This window comes from Ursus americanus, chromosome 12 (genome assembly GCF_024610735.1).
Source record: "Ursus americanus isolate L20-20 chromosome 12, mUrsAme1.1.p, whole genome shotgun sequence".
Lineage (NCBI taxonomy): Eukaryota > Metazoa > Chordata > Mammalia > Carnivora > Ursidae > Ursus > Ursus americanus.
The window spans coordinates 29,005,895-29,025,093 of record NC_142138.1 but is presented as its reverse complement, the minus strand read 5'-3'; the positions used below and the strand labels follow the sequence as shown (position 1 = coordinate 29,025,093).

The window sequence follows — 19,199 nt, the reverse complement described above, 5'->3', positions numbered from 1 at the left end:
CAGAGCAGAGGCCTGGGTCTCCTCCCACATTAGGGCCCAGAAAAGGGGGCTGGAAGCTGAGCTTCACTTCCAGCTTTCCCAGGCTGCGTTCCAGCAGCGCTTGGGCCTCTCCGGAACCTCCGTGCTTGCCTTCCCTCCTCCCTTAGCAACCGCGAGGCTGTGGATACCGCCAGCGGGTGGGGGGCCGGGACTACCGGGTAGCTCTGGGGCGGCGGCGGCCCAGCTCAGGTGCCCGGCGCACCGGCGGCCGCAGTGCGGAGCCACCCGGCGGGCGCGAGTGTCGCTGCGCCAGCGCGCACAGGGCCCCGCGCACCCAACCTCCGCACCTGCCGCGGGGTCCAAAAGGGATCCTGCAAAAATGAGCCATTCTCACCCGGCTGGGTAAGTGACAACTAGAGCTTTTCCACCCCGCGGCAGGTGGCGGCTGCAGCCAGCGGCCCCTCCTCCTCCCTCCTGCTGCGGAGAAAGGGGCGAGAGGGGAAGCGAGAGGGAGGGCTGGGGAAGAAGAAACAAATAATACGAATTCTGGGTGGCACTGAGGATGGCAGAAATCCCAGGCTTCGTATCTCCTCCCTCCCTTTCCTCGCTTCTTTCACCGACGTTCGCCTCTTTGAAATTTTCACTCTGAAAGGATTAAAAAATGGATGTGAAAACGCATACATTAAGCAGGGACGTTAGCTGGGGTCAAAAAGACCCTGTGGTGTGGGACATGCGCGTTTGAATGCGAAAGTAGAGGTCGCCAAAATGTGCATTCGTCTGGAGATTTGGGACTGAGAGATAAATTTTCACTGTGGCGTCTTGCAGAGAAACGAGGTGTGAGTTGATTTAATGTCGAGGGAGGTTTTATTGTGAGGTGAGGGGTGCCCCTTATTTCAGGGTCATAGGGATCCTTAAAAGTGTTTTGACCAGGGAAGGTGGTATGATACTGGAGAGGAAGGAGAGAAGGAAGGAATTGTGTCCTTGTATGTTTACACACGATTTCCTGTTGCTTTGGGCAGGGTGACTCCTCAGAAGATGTATTTGGCAATTATTCAATCTATTCTAGAAAATTAACACAGTCATTATTGGATGTTGTTTAAAAAAAAAAAAGGTCGTGGTCCTTTTGTTGGAAGGGAGAACATCCAATTTCCTCCTGAATTAAACAATGTAATGCATATTAGATGGTTTTTTATTATGATACATCTAGTAAGCAGATAATATCCCAGTTGATCTTGCAACTAATTTGAAAATGTTTTCCTTTTTAATTGGATTTATTGCACATTTTCAAGAGCAGCAAATTAGCAGAGGACAACATATTTAAGATCATTTGGAGTTTGTGATGTCTGAAATACCACATTAGTCGTTGTGTTTAGGATTTATAGTCAAACTTAAAGATTTTATTTTTTAATGAATTCTCTGAGTGTAATAACACGAACAAAATGTTTGAAGAACTAGAGGTATACAAGGTGCCATGTTGGAAGTCAAGCCAGAACTTTTTTTGGAAAGCAATGTAGCTACGACTAAACAAGCTTCTTCTCATTTTATCTTGAATTTAGTTTAGGTGCTTTAACGCTGTGATGCTGAACTCCTGTGCAATTTTAGTTAGCCGTGGGTCATGTGGGATGTAAATGGCACTATTTTTCTGCAGCTGCTATTTGCAGTATGTCCACATTCGGGAAAATGAATGTGTCAGTCATGGTTGTCTTCCTATGTTTTTCAAGTTTTTGGCTAAGTTAGAATCTTATTAGACCATTTAATCATCCATTTTAAAATGTGGAAAAACCTGTAGCTGCTTATTAAATTGTGCATGATTAAGATTTCAGAAACTGAAGTGAAATTTTTCTGAAGCTCCATCAGTTCCAAGCACATGGAAAAAAGGAAAATGTATGATCTAGGGAAAGAGTAGGCTTCATGGTAGTCTTCAAGAAAGATATTAAGATGGCAACAGTAGTTTTGCACTAAAATTGTAAGCTTCTGGAGGGTAGGCACTATGTCTTATTAATCTTTGTGCCCCCTTTCCCTAGGACAATGTTCTGCAGAAAGTAAAGCTCAGGAAATGTTTGTTGAATGAATGGTGTATTCTGACCCTGCCTCCAGGCTCAAGGTGGATGTATTCACATATGAAAAGCATATTAGAGCTGAACATTTGTTACCATGAGCTGAACAAGTATTGACCATGTGCCACGCTGTAGAATAATGTTTCACATGAAATACTTCATTTAATTTTCCCACCCATCTCATGAGGCAGATTCTAGTCACCCTCATTCTCACAGGGAAGGAAACTGAGGTCTGAAAATTTTGAAAGGTCTCACAGGTAGGCGAGGTGTCAGGGCTGGAAAGCAAAACCAGGCTGTCCAGTTTCAGAGCCTGTGCACTGCACAATTACGCTTGATTGCCTCTCATGGCCAATAGCTGAGATGTATTGGAGCCCTAGATATATGGAAATTACTATCCAGATCAGACCAACATCTAACAAGAGATTGCTGTACTATCTAGCATTCTGATATATAATTAGAAAATTATTTTGCAGTAGTATGTGTAGGTGGATATATTTTTTGTTTTTAGTTCATCAAAAGTAAATGAAAACAATAAACATAAGAGTAACAACTCTCAATGCCTTAGAGTTCATCCAAGAACAAAATTATTCAAATTGCTGAAGTTTTTCGTCAATGTAAGTAGTGATTATTTTTCTTGCCTATGCCACCATTTGGAAATAATAAAAGTTTCAGTAGCAAATAAAAGCTTTCATTAAAGCTGAGAAAGCTTTTCCATCATTGCTGAAGCAGTTTGTACTTATTACATTTTAAGGATAAATGGTAATGAAGTGCAGTGGTACAATAAAACAGAAATTTCAAATCCCTAAAATTCCGCCAATCAATAAGTGACGCCCTGATGCTTTCTCTCGGTGCTTCCTTTGAGTTCCACTGCTCACTTAATTACAGCTTGGAACACTTGACGTAAAAATTGCAAAGGGCCTGTGCTGACTTAGTTCAGATAGAGTTTGGAGTAAATAAAAATGGTCTTAAAAACTTCTGCCAAAGATTGTAATAGAGACTTTGAATCTGAGCTGCATTGTAATTTGGGGGAAGTCAACTATAAACCCCCGCTTCTGGCACTGCCATCTCTCATGCGATTGTTTTAGAGTGGAAAATTTCAACTGATAGTCCCTCTAGTTCGCTAAATCTCACCCTGGGTTGCTATTTGTGTGTGTGGGGGGGGGGGGTTGCTCACTAGTCCTGGAGGTGGAATGGGGATTTTATACCCCTCAGTCATGCATGAGGATGAAATGATACGGCTCTTCTAACTCCTTCAAAGGATCGTCACTGAATCCATGTGAAGTTGACTCCCTGTGTGAAAGATAAGCTTGGCTCTTAAGTAGAGATAGTCACACTCGTCTGTAAATTTGCTTTGAGGAATTGGAAGAATGGGGAGCATTCTGGTTTATGACAAGATAAAAATGCAGAAGATGTTGTTTGGAACGATTGCTCCAAGGTTTAGACACACTTTTTTTTTTAAATTTAGACTTATTAATGTATATCTTTTTAATGTAAACAAGTGTTTCTGTACTGAGAGAGTACACATCTCCCTCGACTTACGACAGGGTTATGATCCAATAAACCCATTGTAATGTAAGTCCAAAGTACGCTTAATACACCGAACCTACCGAACCTCATAGCTTAGCCTTGCGCACCTTAAACGTGCTCAGAACACTTACATTAGCCTATATATTTGGGCAAAATCCTCTCACCCAAAGCCGGTTGTATAATAAAGTGGTAAATATCTCATGTAATCTATTGAATGCTGTATGGAAAGTGAAAACCAGAGTGGTTATCTGGGTACATACAGAACGGTTTAAGGGCACCAGTTGTTCATCCTGGTGACTGTATGGCTGACTAGGAGCGGCCACCGCCCGGTGTCACCAGAGGGCATCATACCACATGTCGCTAGCCTGGGAAAAAATCAGAATTCAGAATTCAAAAATGGTTTCTCCCGGGTGCATATTGCTTTCGTACCACCGTAAAGACAAGAAATCGTAAGCCAAACCTTTGTGAGGTGGGGACCAGCTGTGCGGTGAAGTGTGGTATAGAAAGAATTAACACATCCCTACTCCCTGATAACCCAGTCCTTCTTCATCAAAGGCAGGGCGAAAACTATTGGGAGTAAAACTGTCAATTTTTAGATAGTGGATATATATATCCGAAAGTGACAAAAAATTATAAACCCACCGTGTCATTTACAATTGGACTTTGTCTCTGCCTTTTTGTTTGTTTGGTCCAATAGGGTATTTTTAAAAACTCTGATATAATTAACATATAACATTAGTTTCAGGTGTATGATATAATAATTTGATATTTGTATATCCCGCAAAACGGTCAACACAAATACTGTACGATATACCTTATAAGTGGAATCTAAAACAATAACAATAACAACAAATGAACTAATAGATACAAAGATGGGGGCGGGTGGAAGGAGCGAGGCTGGTGGTGAAATGAGTGAAGGGAGTCAAAAGGTACAAACTTCCAGTTGATAAATAAATAAATCGTGGTGATGTAATGTGGATCATGGTGATTATCGCTAATAATACTGTTTTTTTTAAATTTGAAAGTTGCTAAAAGAATAGATCTTAAAAGTTCTTATACACACACACACACAATTTGTAACTGTGTGTGGTGATGAATGCTATCTAGATTTATTGCGGTGTCTCTGCCTTCTTAGCAAAGTGTAGAGCTTTTTGTGGCCATAGTAACATTCTAGTCTGTTCGTTGCTCACCACTCACTCCTACCATCAAAATTATCTCTGTCACACAGAAAATCAGACTTGAAGTCATTAAATATTTGAATTCAAACTGGGTAGTTTCTACTTCCCCTCCTGTTACGTATGAACAGTTTAACTTCAGGAATAAATTGTTTCTGATTAAACGAGGTGAAATGAATATGTTCACTTGTCTTGACTTCTTCTCTGACCATCTGTTACAGAGTCTGCTCTTTTTGTTATAGAGGGGATGTCTCCTCTTATCCCTTTGCCTAACAAACCTGTTCACATACGTAGATGGAATTGGAAAGGGATTTGTTTGTACAACATCACTCAATTCTTTGCATTCCTTCAGTTATTTGCCAAAATCACATAGTGATCTATCGCCAAAAAATGTTTTCAGTGATCTTTGAAATGTGATTCTTCAATTGTGTTGAAAGCAAAGGGTTGGACATTACTTGCAATCATATTTGTTGCCCAGTCATGAAAGGACTTGTATTAACGTCTATGCAATACTTCAGATTGTCCCTTTATTTTTCAGATATCCTTCTAAGTTCAGTGCACCCTAATAAGACACGGGGTGCTGAGAAGTGTGCCTTTCTTTTGTAAAAATGGAAAGATGATTATAAAAGGGAAAGGAGGGTATGGATCAATATGCATTTTCAGTCAGATCAGTTTTAGGAGAGCACCGAAGAAACTAGAGGGTCTAGAAATTAATTCCCGTAAAACTCTCCTTGCCCAGGTTCCCTTAGGAAAGTCTTTAGGTATCCAAGGAATGTGCATATCCCAGTATGTACACTTCTTGTGTAGAGAACAGGGTACTGTCAGATGCAGTCTCCTGTAGCACCCCACTTCCTTTCTCACAGTCTCTGCTGAAGAAAGGTCTCTCTAACTGAGAAAAGTGGTGACTTTCCCAACTTCTTTTGATTATTCATAACTACAAAAAGCTTTTCAGGGAGACGAGAAAATAAAACTTCTGTGACCCAATTTTCTTTCTTTCTTTTTTTTAAAGATTTAATTTATTTATTCGACAGAGATAGACAGCCAGCGAGAGAGGGAACACAGCAGGGGGAGTGGGAGAGGAAGAAGCAGGCTCCCAGCGGAGGAGCCTGATGTGGGGCTCGATCCCATAACGCCGGGACCACGCCCTGAGCCGAAGGCAGACGCTTAATCGCTATGCCACCCAGGCGCCCCTCTGTGACCCAATTTTCAAACCTAAATTCAAGCTTCAAATAATCTGGGCCTGGGTGTTTATATATTTTCAAGACTTTAAGTTTCCAGAGATATCATTTTCAATGAAAATTTTAGATTCTGGGAGATAGTACTGAAATAATCTTTTTAACTTTAATTAATAATTTTGGTACAGACCAAGAGAAGTAGTATTCAGTTTGAATTATTAGATCTTTCCTGCCAATGACTTACTCAGTTCCCCCCACAAATAGTTGAAAGTAGTGTAGGCTTTGGAATGATTCCCTAAATGTCCATGGGTTTAAAATAAACTATTAAATTAGGTGGAGGTAAAATCTGTAAAAAAGAAAAAAAATCTAGGATTGAATATTCTTATAGATTTGCAAGCATCTTTGTCACCTTTCCCTAAACTTGAAGTCCCAAATGATATATTATGAATATGATTTATATTTTTCAAAAGGAGAAGGTAAGAGGACAATCAGTTGAGTTACAGTCAAAGTAAAACTCTTGGCACTACAAACAAAAATGAATATAGTGAGGTGACCAACATTTACATTTTCAGTTAAACTATTTAAGGTAAATGTATTTATATATAGTTACCTCATTAAATTAATTTTTGGTTTGAACAATCAATTACTGTTCCTGATTGCATTGAATAAGACTTGGGCAATGCCCTCAAAGGTGACTTATTTGAGTGTATAGACACTGCATTTTGATTTTTCTTTAGTTCCTTGCTTTGGCCTACCTCCGTGGTTCAGAAACTTATGCACACGAAGAATTACTGAGTGCTGCAGCATACACAAAACCATGAGTATCGTACTTTATGGATTAAGCTCATGATTTTTAAGGATATTTTTGACCATACAATACATTTGCATCTTGTGCTAAGTAAAAAAGTCAACCCAAATGTTAGGTAGGATTCCACTCTACCTCTGGTTTCTAACTGATCAGAAGCCCTTTGGTTTTTTTACTAGCTAGAAGCTCTAAATAACTCTCCTCTTCCAAGAATTCCAATCAGGGAACACATCCTTCATTGACAACATCATTGCTGCAGGTTGTTATATTAGAAAATATATTTGGATTAAAATAATTCACCTGAGAACTTGCCTTTCTGGATTAATGTCTTTCCAGAGAAAAGAGAAAAAGATGTTACAAGTTCAGTAGATGCAGCTTGAAAAATCATGCCTTACTGAGATTCCTGTCAATATTAGGATTAGAAGTTTTTTGAGACTTGTTGTCAAAACATTGCTTTCATAGTGAGCCACAAGACACATATTTTAAAAATGAAGAACACTTAAAAGTGTATCTGTATGGGTCAGACTTCCTAATAGCTTCTCATTCTCTTGAGGGTCTCCTCTGACCCTCACTCTTCTTGTCTCCCTGTCTCTTTCGTATGGTTAACTCTTTTTTGGTCAATGGGCAGATTACTATGAGATGCAGTTTCTTCTTCTGCCCAGCGCTCTAGGGGATCTCTTTGGAGAGGTTCATTAATCCTCTCCACTTCCATCCAAACTACCTACATGGCTGTAGTGGGGTCCAAAAGATATGTGTTCCCCTTTTGGATGGATCATCAATGACCCTTTTCGGTTTGCGAGCACAGATAATTTGGAATCAAAGTGTGGGTTTCTTTGTACTTAAGAAATCTATTCCTTGTTCCTATCTAAATCCATGCTACATATTTCAGTTGGTCATCTTTTTGGCTGTGCTTGTGTTATGGGCTGAATTGTACCCCCACCCAAATTCATATGTTGCAGTGCTAACTCCCAGAACCTCAGATGTGACTGTATTTTGAGATAATGGTCTCTAGGAGGTAATTATACTTAAATGAGGTCAATGGGGTCATTAATCTAATATGACTGGTGTCATTATAAGAAGAGGAGGTTAGGACTTAGACGCACACACAGAAAGAAGACCATGTGAAGAGAGAGGGGAAAAATGGCCATCGATAAGCTAAAGAGAGAGGCCTGGAACAGAACTTTCCCTCATGGCTTTCAGAAGAGACCAACCCTGTTGACACCTTGACCTTGGACTTCTATTCTCCAGAACTGTGAGATACTAAATTTCTGTTGTTTGAGCCCCCCAGTCTGTGATGCTTCGATATGGTAGCCCTACCGCACCGATACAACCTGTTTGTCACTGCTGATGCTCTCTATTACTTGGTCCTGCAAAAGCTAAAGATGGCCTTTATGAGAAATGTAGTCATTGGAAGTAAATGGTTTAACAATATGAGGCTCATGAAGAGTGGAAATTGGAAGCCAAAAGTTGAAAAAGGAGATAAAACTCAAAGCAAACAGAAAATATGATTAAAGCACTAGTGAGGAGAAGTAATTAAGATAATAAGTCAATGGTCTCTACTGGTAAGTATTGAACTTTTCTTTTTAGTCTGATTCGTAATCAAATTACTCCCTACCTCTCAGCATCTTACACTGGTTGGGTTAGAAAATTGAACATTGTAAGCTGGTGATCCATTTTTCTGTGACTGTTATTATTTTCTTATAATAGTACTAAATATTTATAAATTAATGAAAATTCTTAGAGCAAAATATTGAAACAAGAGAAAAAACAGCAGGGAACTAAATAGACAATATAAATTGCACATAGTAGTTATGAAACAGCATTAAAAACTAAGGATTTTAAATTGAATCGAATCATAGTGTTTTATAATAGCAGTTAATCTGACATTCTCTATATGCCATGGATTGTAATATTTTATATTTGTGAATATTATGTGGCTCTCATATTAAGAAGTTGTCTCTCTGCATAGCTTGCCCCAAGATGTTTACAATAATATTGTTTCTGTTGTTTAGATTCAAATAAAAATAATCTGCTGTAAATTAGAATAATAGACTTAGAGGGGATCTCAAGTCTCTGGGTACTGGGGATATGAGTTGTCTTTTATTTTCTTATATGTATCTGTATTTTGCAAAATTTCTACTTTGAGCAAAATATAAAAGAAAGAAATAAAAATTACTTGAAATCCTCCCATTGATAATCATAGTTTTTTTGGTCATTTTATTTTTTCTCCATTTTCCTATGTATTATCCTACTTTTAAAGCTATACTGACAAAGCTATATTGTTTGAAAAGCTGTTTCTAAGACAGAACTGTTTTTTAAGTTATACCAACAAGTACCAAGAAGGCAATTCCCTCATAGCATTCCAGTTGTCTTCATATTTCCCTTGTAACTACAAACGTTTTGAGGGTAGAGACCATACCTCTCTACATATTTTGGTCCTTCATGTACTTCAGGACTATGCCCTGCACTTAGCTCACTGCTTGCTGAAATAAGTCTCGTATATAAGTGATCATTTGTGATTAGTTTCAAGAATACATTTGCTCATTCATTCAATTAATATTTACCGAGTGCCAAGTATGTACTACTTACTAAGCTACCATATTAAGCACTTACTGTGTTCAAGAAATTCATTTGAGGGGCGCCTGTGTGGCTCAGTCATTAAGCGTCTGCCTTTGGCTCAGGGCGTGATCCCGGCGTTCTGGGATCGAGCCCCACGTCAGGCTCCTCCGCTGGGAGCCTGCTTCTTCCTCTCCCACTCCCCCTGCTTGTGTTCCCTCCCTCGCTGGCTGTCTCTCTCTGTCAAATAAATAAATAAAATCTTTAAAAAAAAAAAAAGGAATTCATTTGAGTTCTTGAAGAAAACCTAAATAGTGAGTCTTTTTTTTTTTTTTTTTTAAAGATTTAAAAAGTCACTGAACGTCTTTGAGTTTTGCTGTCCAGGAGCAGTAGGGTAATCATATCAGTTAAGAATTCATTCAACTGGAAGTAACGGAAAACCAAATGAACGGTGCCTTAAATCATACCAACATTTATTATTTACTTCACAAATAGTCTGGAGGTAGGTGATTCAATTTTTTTGTAATATCAGGACTTGGGTCCTTACCTGTACAATTTTCTTGGTCTTTTCCTTATGGTAGCAAGATGATTACACTAGATCCAGTCATTATATTTTTATAAAAACATCCAAAACATAAAGGAAAAAGATGGTTAAAAGAAGGGTATTTTGGGGCGCCTGGGTGGCTCAGTCATTAAGCGTCTGCCTTCGGCTCAGGGCGTGATCCTGGCGTCATGGGATCGAGCCCCACATCAGGCTCCTCTGCTGGAAGCCTGCTTCTTCCTCTCCCACTCCGCCTGCTTGTGTTCCCTCTCTCACTGGCTGTCTCTCTGCCTGTCAAATAAATAAATAAAATCTTAAAAAAAAAAAAAAAGTTTTTTTTAATCAAGGAGGAAAGCATTTCCAGAACATTCCAGAACTTTCCTTTAATATGTCATTGACCAGAACTGCATCAGTGGGCATGCCTACGTGCCAAGGGAGTGTGGGAAAGAGTGTATGGACCTTTACAACCTCATGGGAGATGGACAAGGGAGAAGGGTTTGGGAATGGCTTCGGGGACAGTCCACAGCATCCTGTGGCACAGTGCTTTAGTAGTTAACTCTCTAGCTCCAGACTATGGTATGAGCTCAGATTTGCCACACAGCTGTTGCGTGGCCCTACTCGAAATCTGTATAATCCCTCTGATTCTCGTTTTTTTCATCCATGTGGAACATATGTCTGTTGTGTAGGTTGTTGTGAGGATTAAATGAAATCCTCTAAAACATTTAGCACAGGGCCTGCCATATAGTAAGTGTTAAATATGCTAACTTAGTGCTCGGTAGCACTGAGGTAGGTACGAATGTACATGAATAAGTCCAAATTTCTGTAGGAGAACTTGCACACCTAAGTCCTGAGCTAGATGTAGAGTTGGATTCATTGGACAGGGCATTCTGGAGAGGTTAATTTGGGGGTAAAATTTTGGATACATACATAAAAGATACATACAGTATCCGGAAACATTTAAAGAGAGTGAAAAGTACTTTATAAGTACATAGTACAGATAACCCCCACTTTCCCTACATTTGCGTTAAGCCACTTCGCTTTTACTAAGACCCATCGAGGACCTGTTTTCGCTAGCGGAAAGAAGTCTGTAGAAGATTTTTGCCTAAATCAAGGTGAAAAGCAAAATAGCATCTAGCACGTGTCTGCAGCAAGCCTTTAGGGAGGCAGCGCACATTCTGAGCAGCCAGAGTTAGCAGAAGGTTAGAGCATTTCAAAGGAGGCACAAACAAGGACTTGAAATCTCTAAAAGATTGGAACTGTCTGAAAATCATCTTATTTTTTGTGTTTTTCTAAATGAAAAAGAATGATATTACACATGGAAAATCAATGTTTCATTAAAAAATAGGAGATAAACATGGTACATTAGAAAGAGGAATATTTTTGGGGTCAGAAAGACATAAGTTTGAATCTCAGTTGTGCCTTATGGGGATTTAGGAAAGTTAATTTCTCTGTGCCTCACTTTCCTCTTTCAAAAATTGGTGCTAATAAATACCTTCCTGGCAGGAATATTGGCAAATATTAGAGACTCAGTGAGTGGCAGCGATTGTGTGTTTATTTTGATCTTCGTGCAAAGCATATGTTGCTTAAGTCTTTTTTGCTTGTTTTTTTTCCTCGTTTTATTTTTCCAGCTTTATTGAGATGTAATGGACAAATAGCACGATGTTAAGTTTAAAGCATACAGGGTGATGGCTTTATATATGTATGTTTCATGAAATGATAGATTAGTTAGCACATCCTTAAGTCTTTAGCTTCCAATTCTTAAAGTACGTCAACTCGATGGTAACTTCCAAAACCCATTGAGTATGTAGTGTGTGATAGGTAATTTGCTAAGTTTTTAGTATTGTCTCATTTAATGCTCTAAATGACATTCGAAAATAGCACTACGATTATTTCCATTTTCAGAGGAAAATAGAAGGCACAGGGAAGTTAAGTACCTTGCCCCTCATTGCTAAGGAGCTGAGATAGTTGAATAGTTAAGATTCAAACTCAGGAAATTGGACTTGAGAAGTGAAACTCTCAACTACCATACTCTTCCTCCTCAAGACACAGCAAGGGGATTTTGGTGGTAGAATAATCTAGTCATGCTGTTACCCAGCTTAAAACCCTCCACAGCTGTTAGAAAACCGGCCAGTCCCAGGCCCGTTGGGTGAGCCATCTTACAGACCACCCCTTTGACTTTTAGACAGTTGTTCCTTTTATTAAGCCAGACTGCCTTCCCTATACTTTCCCTCATCATTTGAGATGAGCCTGCCTTCTTAGCATCTTTCACAGGTCATACCATTCACTTATCTGACCCCCATATGCTTTCTCTTACTTGGGCTGAGCTCTTCGGGACTGTTGACTGTTCCTTGTAGAGCACAGTTCTGCTTAGTGGTTAAAACTGAACAGTCCCTGATTTGAATTGTGGATCTGCCTTTAAAAATAGTCATGAGCTGCTCATCCAAGCACTCTATACCATAGTTTACTCTTCCGTGAAGAGGGTAGATAATAGTACTTTGCACGGTCGTTTTGAGAATTAAAATATATAGCTCATGTTATATAGAGTGTTTACTACGTGCACCACAAAAACATTAGGTGATCCATAAATACTGGAGATGAAAATTATTGGTTTCTAGAACTTTCCCTTCTGTCACCTTTTCTCCAAACAGCCTCCTTATCTCCCTTGGTGTGTATACTATTTTTCTGTTAATGCAAATTTTTTAAGTGGCCACAATATCTTTCTTTATTTTTTCTGTTCAAAGAATTGACCTTCTTAAGTCTCCAGAGAAGAGCTTAGAGGATCAAACTTCTTCTTTTGGGAACGGTCCACCTTAGGGAGTCCCAGGCCTACTGACTTCCCATGCACTGTTTTCCTATTGCCTCATCTGTGCACACTGCAAAACTATCTCGCCAGCAGTCAGCACAGTTGGAGACTAGTTTTGTTTTTAGTAGTCACTTCAAACCATCATATTAAGGCTATAAATAAAATAATATTATGGTTCTCATCTGTCTGCATCGTTGGAATAAGCTGAGAGAAATTGTAAATCAATATTTAGCATAATTGCTGAGATCTGGCAGGTTTGGATACAAATAAAAAGAATGAAGGATGTAATATAAAATCATTTATATAGTATTAGTTCAATCACCCTCTATAAAGTGGCAGGCAGCAGAGACTCATGGTCTAATTTTAGTTGGCAAAGAATTTTCTTATAAAGGGTTGGAAAATAATTGACCCTTATGTCAATTACTCTTCTGCATTGGTCTTTATTCAAGTTTCCTCAAAAGGTTTTTCTTTTTTTCCTGCCTCCCTAGGAACTTTTCTTTCAATGCAATTTTGTAGCATACTGCAAAAGCATTTATTTGACAAAAAACAAAACAACAAAACTAACATTGTCAGCATGATCATCCACACTGAGCGTTCTGAATTTTAAAAAAGGCAAAATATGTAAAGCAAGCTTTTGAACCTCTTTTGGCATAAACTGCTTTCAGTTATTATCCTGAAGCGGAAGAGAGGTTAACCCTGATCCTTACACATGGACTTTTTAAAAGGATGTATGTCAAGGAATTGGACCAGTATATTTTGTTTCCATTAACCGATTTATAATCTCATGCATTCGACAAGTATTGGCGAAGCGTATACTGTAGACATGCACCACAGTACACTTGTGAGAGGGATACATGGAGGAATCTTACATGAATCTAAAGGGAGTGATCAAACATGATGAAAGAAATTCTGGTGCAAGGTAGCGAGACAAGGGCCCAAGGAAAGGGACAGGTATAATTCTATGGAAATTCCTGTGACATTCTGGCATCTTCTTTTTGAGTCCTATGATCTGAGTTTACTGATGAGCTGTGCCTACTTTTATAAGCTCAGTGTCCTGAATATAAAATAAGAGAGTTGACTAGACTTCATGTGGTCATTTCTGTAATCCCGTGGCTCCAGGTAAATACATTTCCAGACCAGTAAACTTGGATCATCCACTTCAGGAAGCAGTCACAGCATTTGGCTTCATGGTGATAATTGCAAAAAGAAAATTGAATTCACCAGGGTCATGCATCTTGTAAGGGGTAGAATTAGAATTTGACCTCAAGCCTTCTAGCCCCAAATCTCATCCTTTTTTATCTCATCAAATTTACTTTGGGCTGAAGTATTTGATATAGATTTATTTGCCTTAAATAACTGCAGGAAAATCATTGCATCTATTAAGAGTTAAGGTGTCTGGTCTTAAATCTTCTCACTCTTAAGTGACAGACATGCAGTTTTCAGTGATGGGAAGCCACGTAGTTTATTTTTTCTTTATTTTTCTGGTTATTTGTGCTGCTTTCAGTTATTTTATTTGGAGAAGTTGCTCCCATTTAGATTTTATTACTTCTTTGCTAAGAATCTTGCTGAGATTCAAAATCTTTTAGTTGGTTGGCTTGAGTGTGATGCGTTTCCTCAGAGAACTGAAATTCTGTGGATTCTTACAAATCTTTTTGATGGACAGTGAGAAAGCCATATGGGTCAGGAGGTGGAGCTCCCTTGCTTGTGAATTATAACATAATGGCAATCAAACCACAATATCCTATGATTTGTTTAACTTGCTTTCCCACTACAAGGACTTGATGTGAGTTGCAGAAACATTTTATCTGGTTGTCATTGCTGGAAGCCTGCCTTGGCAGTGGAGGTTTGATGTAGGCCCTCCTTGAACACTATCAGACTCTACAAATTGCAGATTTAGTGACCTCTGAAATGCAAAGCACCTCTCGATTAAGCTCTTCATTTTTAGTAATAAAACCGTGTTCATTCACCTAAGTCTCGTTTGATTTTGTTGAGCATAAAATGATGTAATCAGTTTTTCCAGATTGGTAGGTGAGTTGAACCTTTCCATTTGTGGCGATGTAAAGAGATATCTTGCATAAAATTTCTTGATTGAAATGCTACTGAAAATGTCAATGTGTTTGCTAGAGTCCTCGTGTTCTTTTTGTTGGGGATAGGAAATGGTTGAACGGGTATATGAGCCCCTTTGGTCAAATGCTGCATATAGAAGATGAATTTCTGGATGAAACTATGTAAGGCATACTTCTGTACGTTGACTCATATAATCAATCATTTTATTTAATAGCTCCTGTGATATATCTTGTTACTCACTTTTAAAATTAGTGGTGTGCTGGTAAACTGGCTTCTCAGAAAGAAAAAAAGCCTGGATTTATAGTGTTTGTTAATTTCTGGGTTGCAAATACTCCCATGATGGCCAATTTCAAGCTAACAACGGCTTGCAAAACTCCTGAAAATTTTAACAGTTATCTCATTAGAGCCAGTATGAGTCAGCTCCAGCACTCCACAGTTATTACTTTTAAAATAGAGTTTTGTACGCTTTCTAATTGTTTTATGTGTAAAATCCTTCTCTCTAACCTCATTTTGAGGCTTTTAATGGTAGGGACCCAGCCATATTCTTTCCTCTTCCCCAGATTTATCTATGCATGTGCAATAATTAAGCATGCATTGTAACCTATTACATCAATACCAAGATGATTTTTTCACATTTTCACGTTACTAAAATCATTTGTGCTTACACCAGTGGCATGCTATAGTGTAATTGGCAAAATTTTCTTCTTTCTTAGTGTTTCATATAATCATTATTTGAATTTAATGAAATATATTAAGTGCTGATTAATTGATGTTTGACATGAGTGCAATTACATCCTATGGGCGAATCTATCTTTTCACATATTACATTCACCTAAAGAGGTTATCTCTATTGTTATCCCTATGAGAAAAATCTATTGTTTGAATATATCAGTTTCTTAGTGTACCTCCTGTTCTTTTGTCTTAGTGCTCACATTTGGCACATCAAAGTTTAGGCTCCAATTTATTTTGTACATCTTGGTATGGTGCCAAGAACTGCCTTCCTCCCTCTGATCTGGGAAGTGTCCCTTTTCAAAGTGAGCATCACTGGCATGATTGAACATGGTCATTGGACAATGTATATGTTATTGCCATAACATTCAGCATCCCGTGTTTCTGCTCCCTGGCATGTGGCATATAAGAAAAGCCTTGTGACAGGCAGAATAATGGCCCCTCAAAGAAGTCCGTCCATGTCCTAGTCCTCAGAACATGTGAATAGGTTAATTTACATGGCAATGGGAAATTAGGTTTGCACATGGAATTAAGGTTGCTAATCAGCTGACCCTAAAATAAAATGGGGGGAGCCTCTAGAATGTGGAAAAGATCCTTCCTAAGAGTCTCCAGAAGGAATGTAGCCCTGATGACACCTTGAATTTAGCGAGACCCGTTTTGAACTTCCGACCTCTAGAAGTGTAAGACAATAAATTCGCGTTAAGCTACTAATGTGTGGCACTTGGGTACAGCAGCAATAATGAACTAAGCTTCGTTAATTCAGATGGGCAGAGTCACAATTTGATCTAAATAAAACCGGTTGTGTCAAAATTATTCTTTATGTTCTCTCCGAACAAGTTTGCTAGGAAAATTTGTATCATAGGGCAGATTGCAGAAATACATATTAGAGAATAAGATAATTTATAGATTTCAAAATATTGTTTTTAATGCTAATGATATGGCTAATTACAAATGGAAGTTACGTATTTGTTAATTTTGCCTGTAAGTATTTTCACTTAAAATTTTTCTATTTCTGTATTGGGGAATTTACGGAATTACATTTTTATGTGAATATTTCAAGATTCTTATTTTCCTGTCATCATATTTAGCATCCTGGTCCCCACCTTAGCAAGCCCTGGTGAGTGAAACCCTGGTGAGTGGTGTTTCACTGTGCTTTGGCAAATATTTTCAGGAACAAACTTTAGGTTATGTGATCTTTAGCAAGTGACTTAAACTAAGGCTTGTTTTCCTTACCCACAAAACGAAGACAATTACGCCTTCTGTTATGGCTTGTGTCCTCCTTAGATTCACGTGTAGCAACCACAATCCCCAGTGCAATGATATTTGGAGCTGGTGCTTTTGGGAGATGGGTCATGAGGATGGAACCGTCATGATGGGGTTAGTGCCCTTATAAGAAGAGACGAAAGAGAGCTTGCCTTTTTGTCTGCTCTGTGCCACGTGGGGATACAAAGAGAAGATGGCTGTTCATCAGCCAGGAAGAGGGCCTCACCAAGAGCCTGACTGTGCTGGCACGTTGACCTCAGACTTCCAGTCCCCAGGACTGTGAGAAATACATTTGTTTTTCAAGCCACCCAGTCCATTTTGTGACAGAGCCTGAACAGAGTAAGATGGAAATTGGTTCTAAGAAGTGGAATGCTGCTGTAACAAACACCTAAAAAGGTGGAAGCAGGTTTGGAGCTGGTAATGGGGTAGTAACTGGAAAACTTCTGAGGGGCAAAAGGTTTTTTTCCAGCTTTATTGAGCTATAATTGACATATAACATTGTGTAAGTTTAAGGTATACAATGTGATGATTTGATATATGTTTATATTACAAAACAATTACCACAAAAGGTTCCTTAACACATTCAAAACCTCACATAATTGTTTTTTTTAAAGATCTAATTTCCTATCAACTTCCAAGTATATAATACAACATTGTTAACTATAGTCACCATGCTGTACATAAGATCTCCAGAACTTATTCATCTTGTAACTGGAAATTTGTACCCTCTCACCAACATCTCTTCATTCCTTCCACCTTCAATCCCTGGCAACCATCATTCAGTATTTCTATTAGTTCATTTTAAAAAAATGCACATACAAGTGAGATTGCACAGTATTTGTCTTTCTCTGGCTTATTTAACTTAGTATAATGCCCTGAGATTTATCCATGTTATTGCAAATGGCAGGATTTCCTTTCTTTAGTGCTGAGTAATATCCCATTGTATATATATTCACAACATTTTCTTTATCCATTTTTCCACTGATGGACACTTACATTGTTTCCATGACTTGGCTATTATGAATAATGCTGCAGTGAATATGGGGGTACAGATATCTCTTTTGGATGTATTTCCAGAAGTGGGAATGCTGGATCCTATGGGAATTCTATTTTTAATTTTTTGAGAAACGTCCACACTGTTTTCCATAGTGGTTGTACCAATTTACACTCCCACCAGTAGTGCACAAGGGTTCCCTCGTCTTCACATTCTCACCAATACTTACCTCTTATCTTTTTGAGAACAGCCATGTTAATGATGTGAGGTGGTATCTCATTGTGGTTTTGATTTCCATTTTCCTAATGATTAGTTGAATATTCCTTCTCATACCTGTTGGCCATTTATGGGTTTTTTTGGAAAACAGATGTCTATTCAGGTCTTCTGCTCATTTTTATTTGGATTATTGTTATTGTCATTCGCGTTTGCTATTGAGTTGTATGAGCTCCTTATATGTTTTGGATATTAACCCCATATCAGACATATGGTTTGCAAATATTTTCTTGTGAAGGGATTTTCCTGTGATTCTGGTGAGAGCTCAAAAAGAAAAGGGAGCTGGAGAGAAAGCTTCCTTCTTCTTAGAGAACACAGAAATAATCCTGTACAGAATGTTGGTAGAAATATGGATGGTAAAGGCCATTCTGATGAAGTGTGAGGTGGAAATGAGAAACATGTTATTGGAAACTGGGGGAAAAGTGATCCTTGTTATGAAGTGGCAAAGACCTTGGCCACATTGTGTTCATGTCCTAGTGTTTTGTGGAAGGTAGAGGTGTGGTTAGTCACTTGATCCCAGTTACGGAGTCAGCGACAGTGAAGCCAGGACTGAACTAGAGCTGGAGTCTTAACCACTACATCTGTGTCTCCCACCAAGGGTGGTGACAGGCAGTGCTAGGAGGGGAGGTAGGTTCAAGAGGGCTGAAGCCAGAAGGAATTCTTTGACCACTGTGATCATGAATAAGGTGTTACCTTAGTCAGGCTTTTCTATGACCGACTCACATTAAATGATAATCTTGTTTTAGAGCTCTTCCATTTGAGTAAGATGGAAGAGCTGTAATAGCTTTCATTCCAGGGGCCTAAAAGAAATCAAATGAGACTATGTGTGTGGAGGCACTTTGTAATCTGCTAATGGGTTGGGGATATTATGCTTCTTGCCCAGCTTAGGACACAGTATCTGACATGGAGACACTTAAACACTCATTACCTATTTGTGAATGAATCGGCCTGTAACACAGGGAGAAATGAAGTAAGCCCATGTATTCACACACACACATACACACACACACATACACACACACACACACACACACACACTGTATGTACACACATACTCCCTCCACTACGTTGGGAACTCTGTGGGTCCAGTGTCTGTGTCATCTCTAAATCCCCCGGATCTTTTGGAATGCCCTGAAAATAGTCAGTGCTCAATAAATGCTTGTGATTAGTAATATTATAGTGCTTGTCTTTTCAGATGGCGTTTTTATGGGATAGATTCTCTTTGGGGGAAGATGGAGGGATTGATAGGAATCAC

The 19,199-nt window shown here is 38.9% G+C and overlaps 1 protein-coding gene across 1 annotated transcript in view; it reads left to right on the top strand.

Moving 5' to 3' along the window:
* The first annotated feature begins 250 nt into the window (after nucleotides 1-250).
* The window catches only part of ERICH3 (glutamate rich 3), a 94,962-nt gene continuing 76,013 nt past the window's right edge, over nucleotides 251-19,199 (top strand). Inside the window, 1 exon segment of the mRNA XM_087866003.1 lies at nucleotides 251-381. Within this exon segment, the coding sequence (XP_087722129.1) occupies nucleotides 359-381 (23 nt within the window). The 5' untranslated portion in view covers nucleotides 251-358.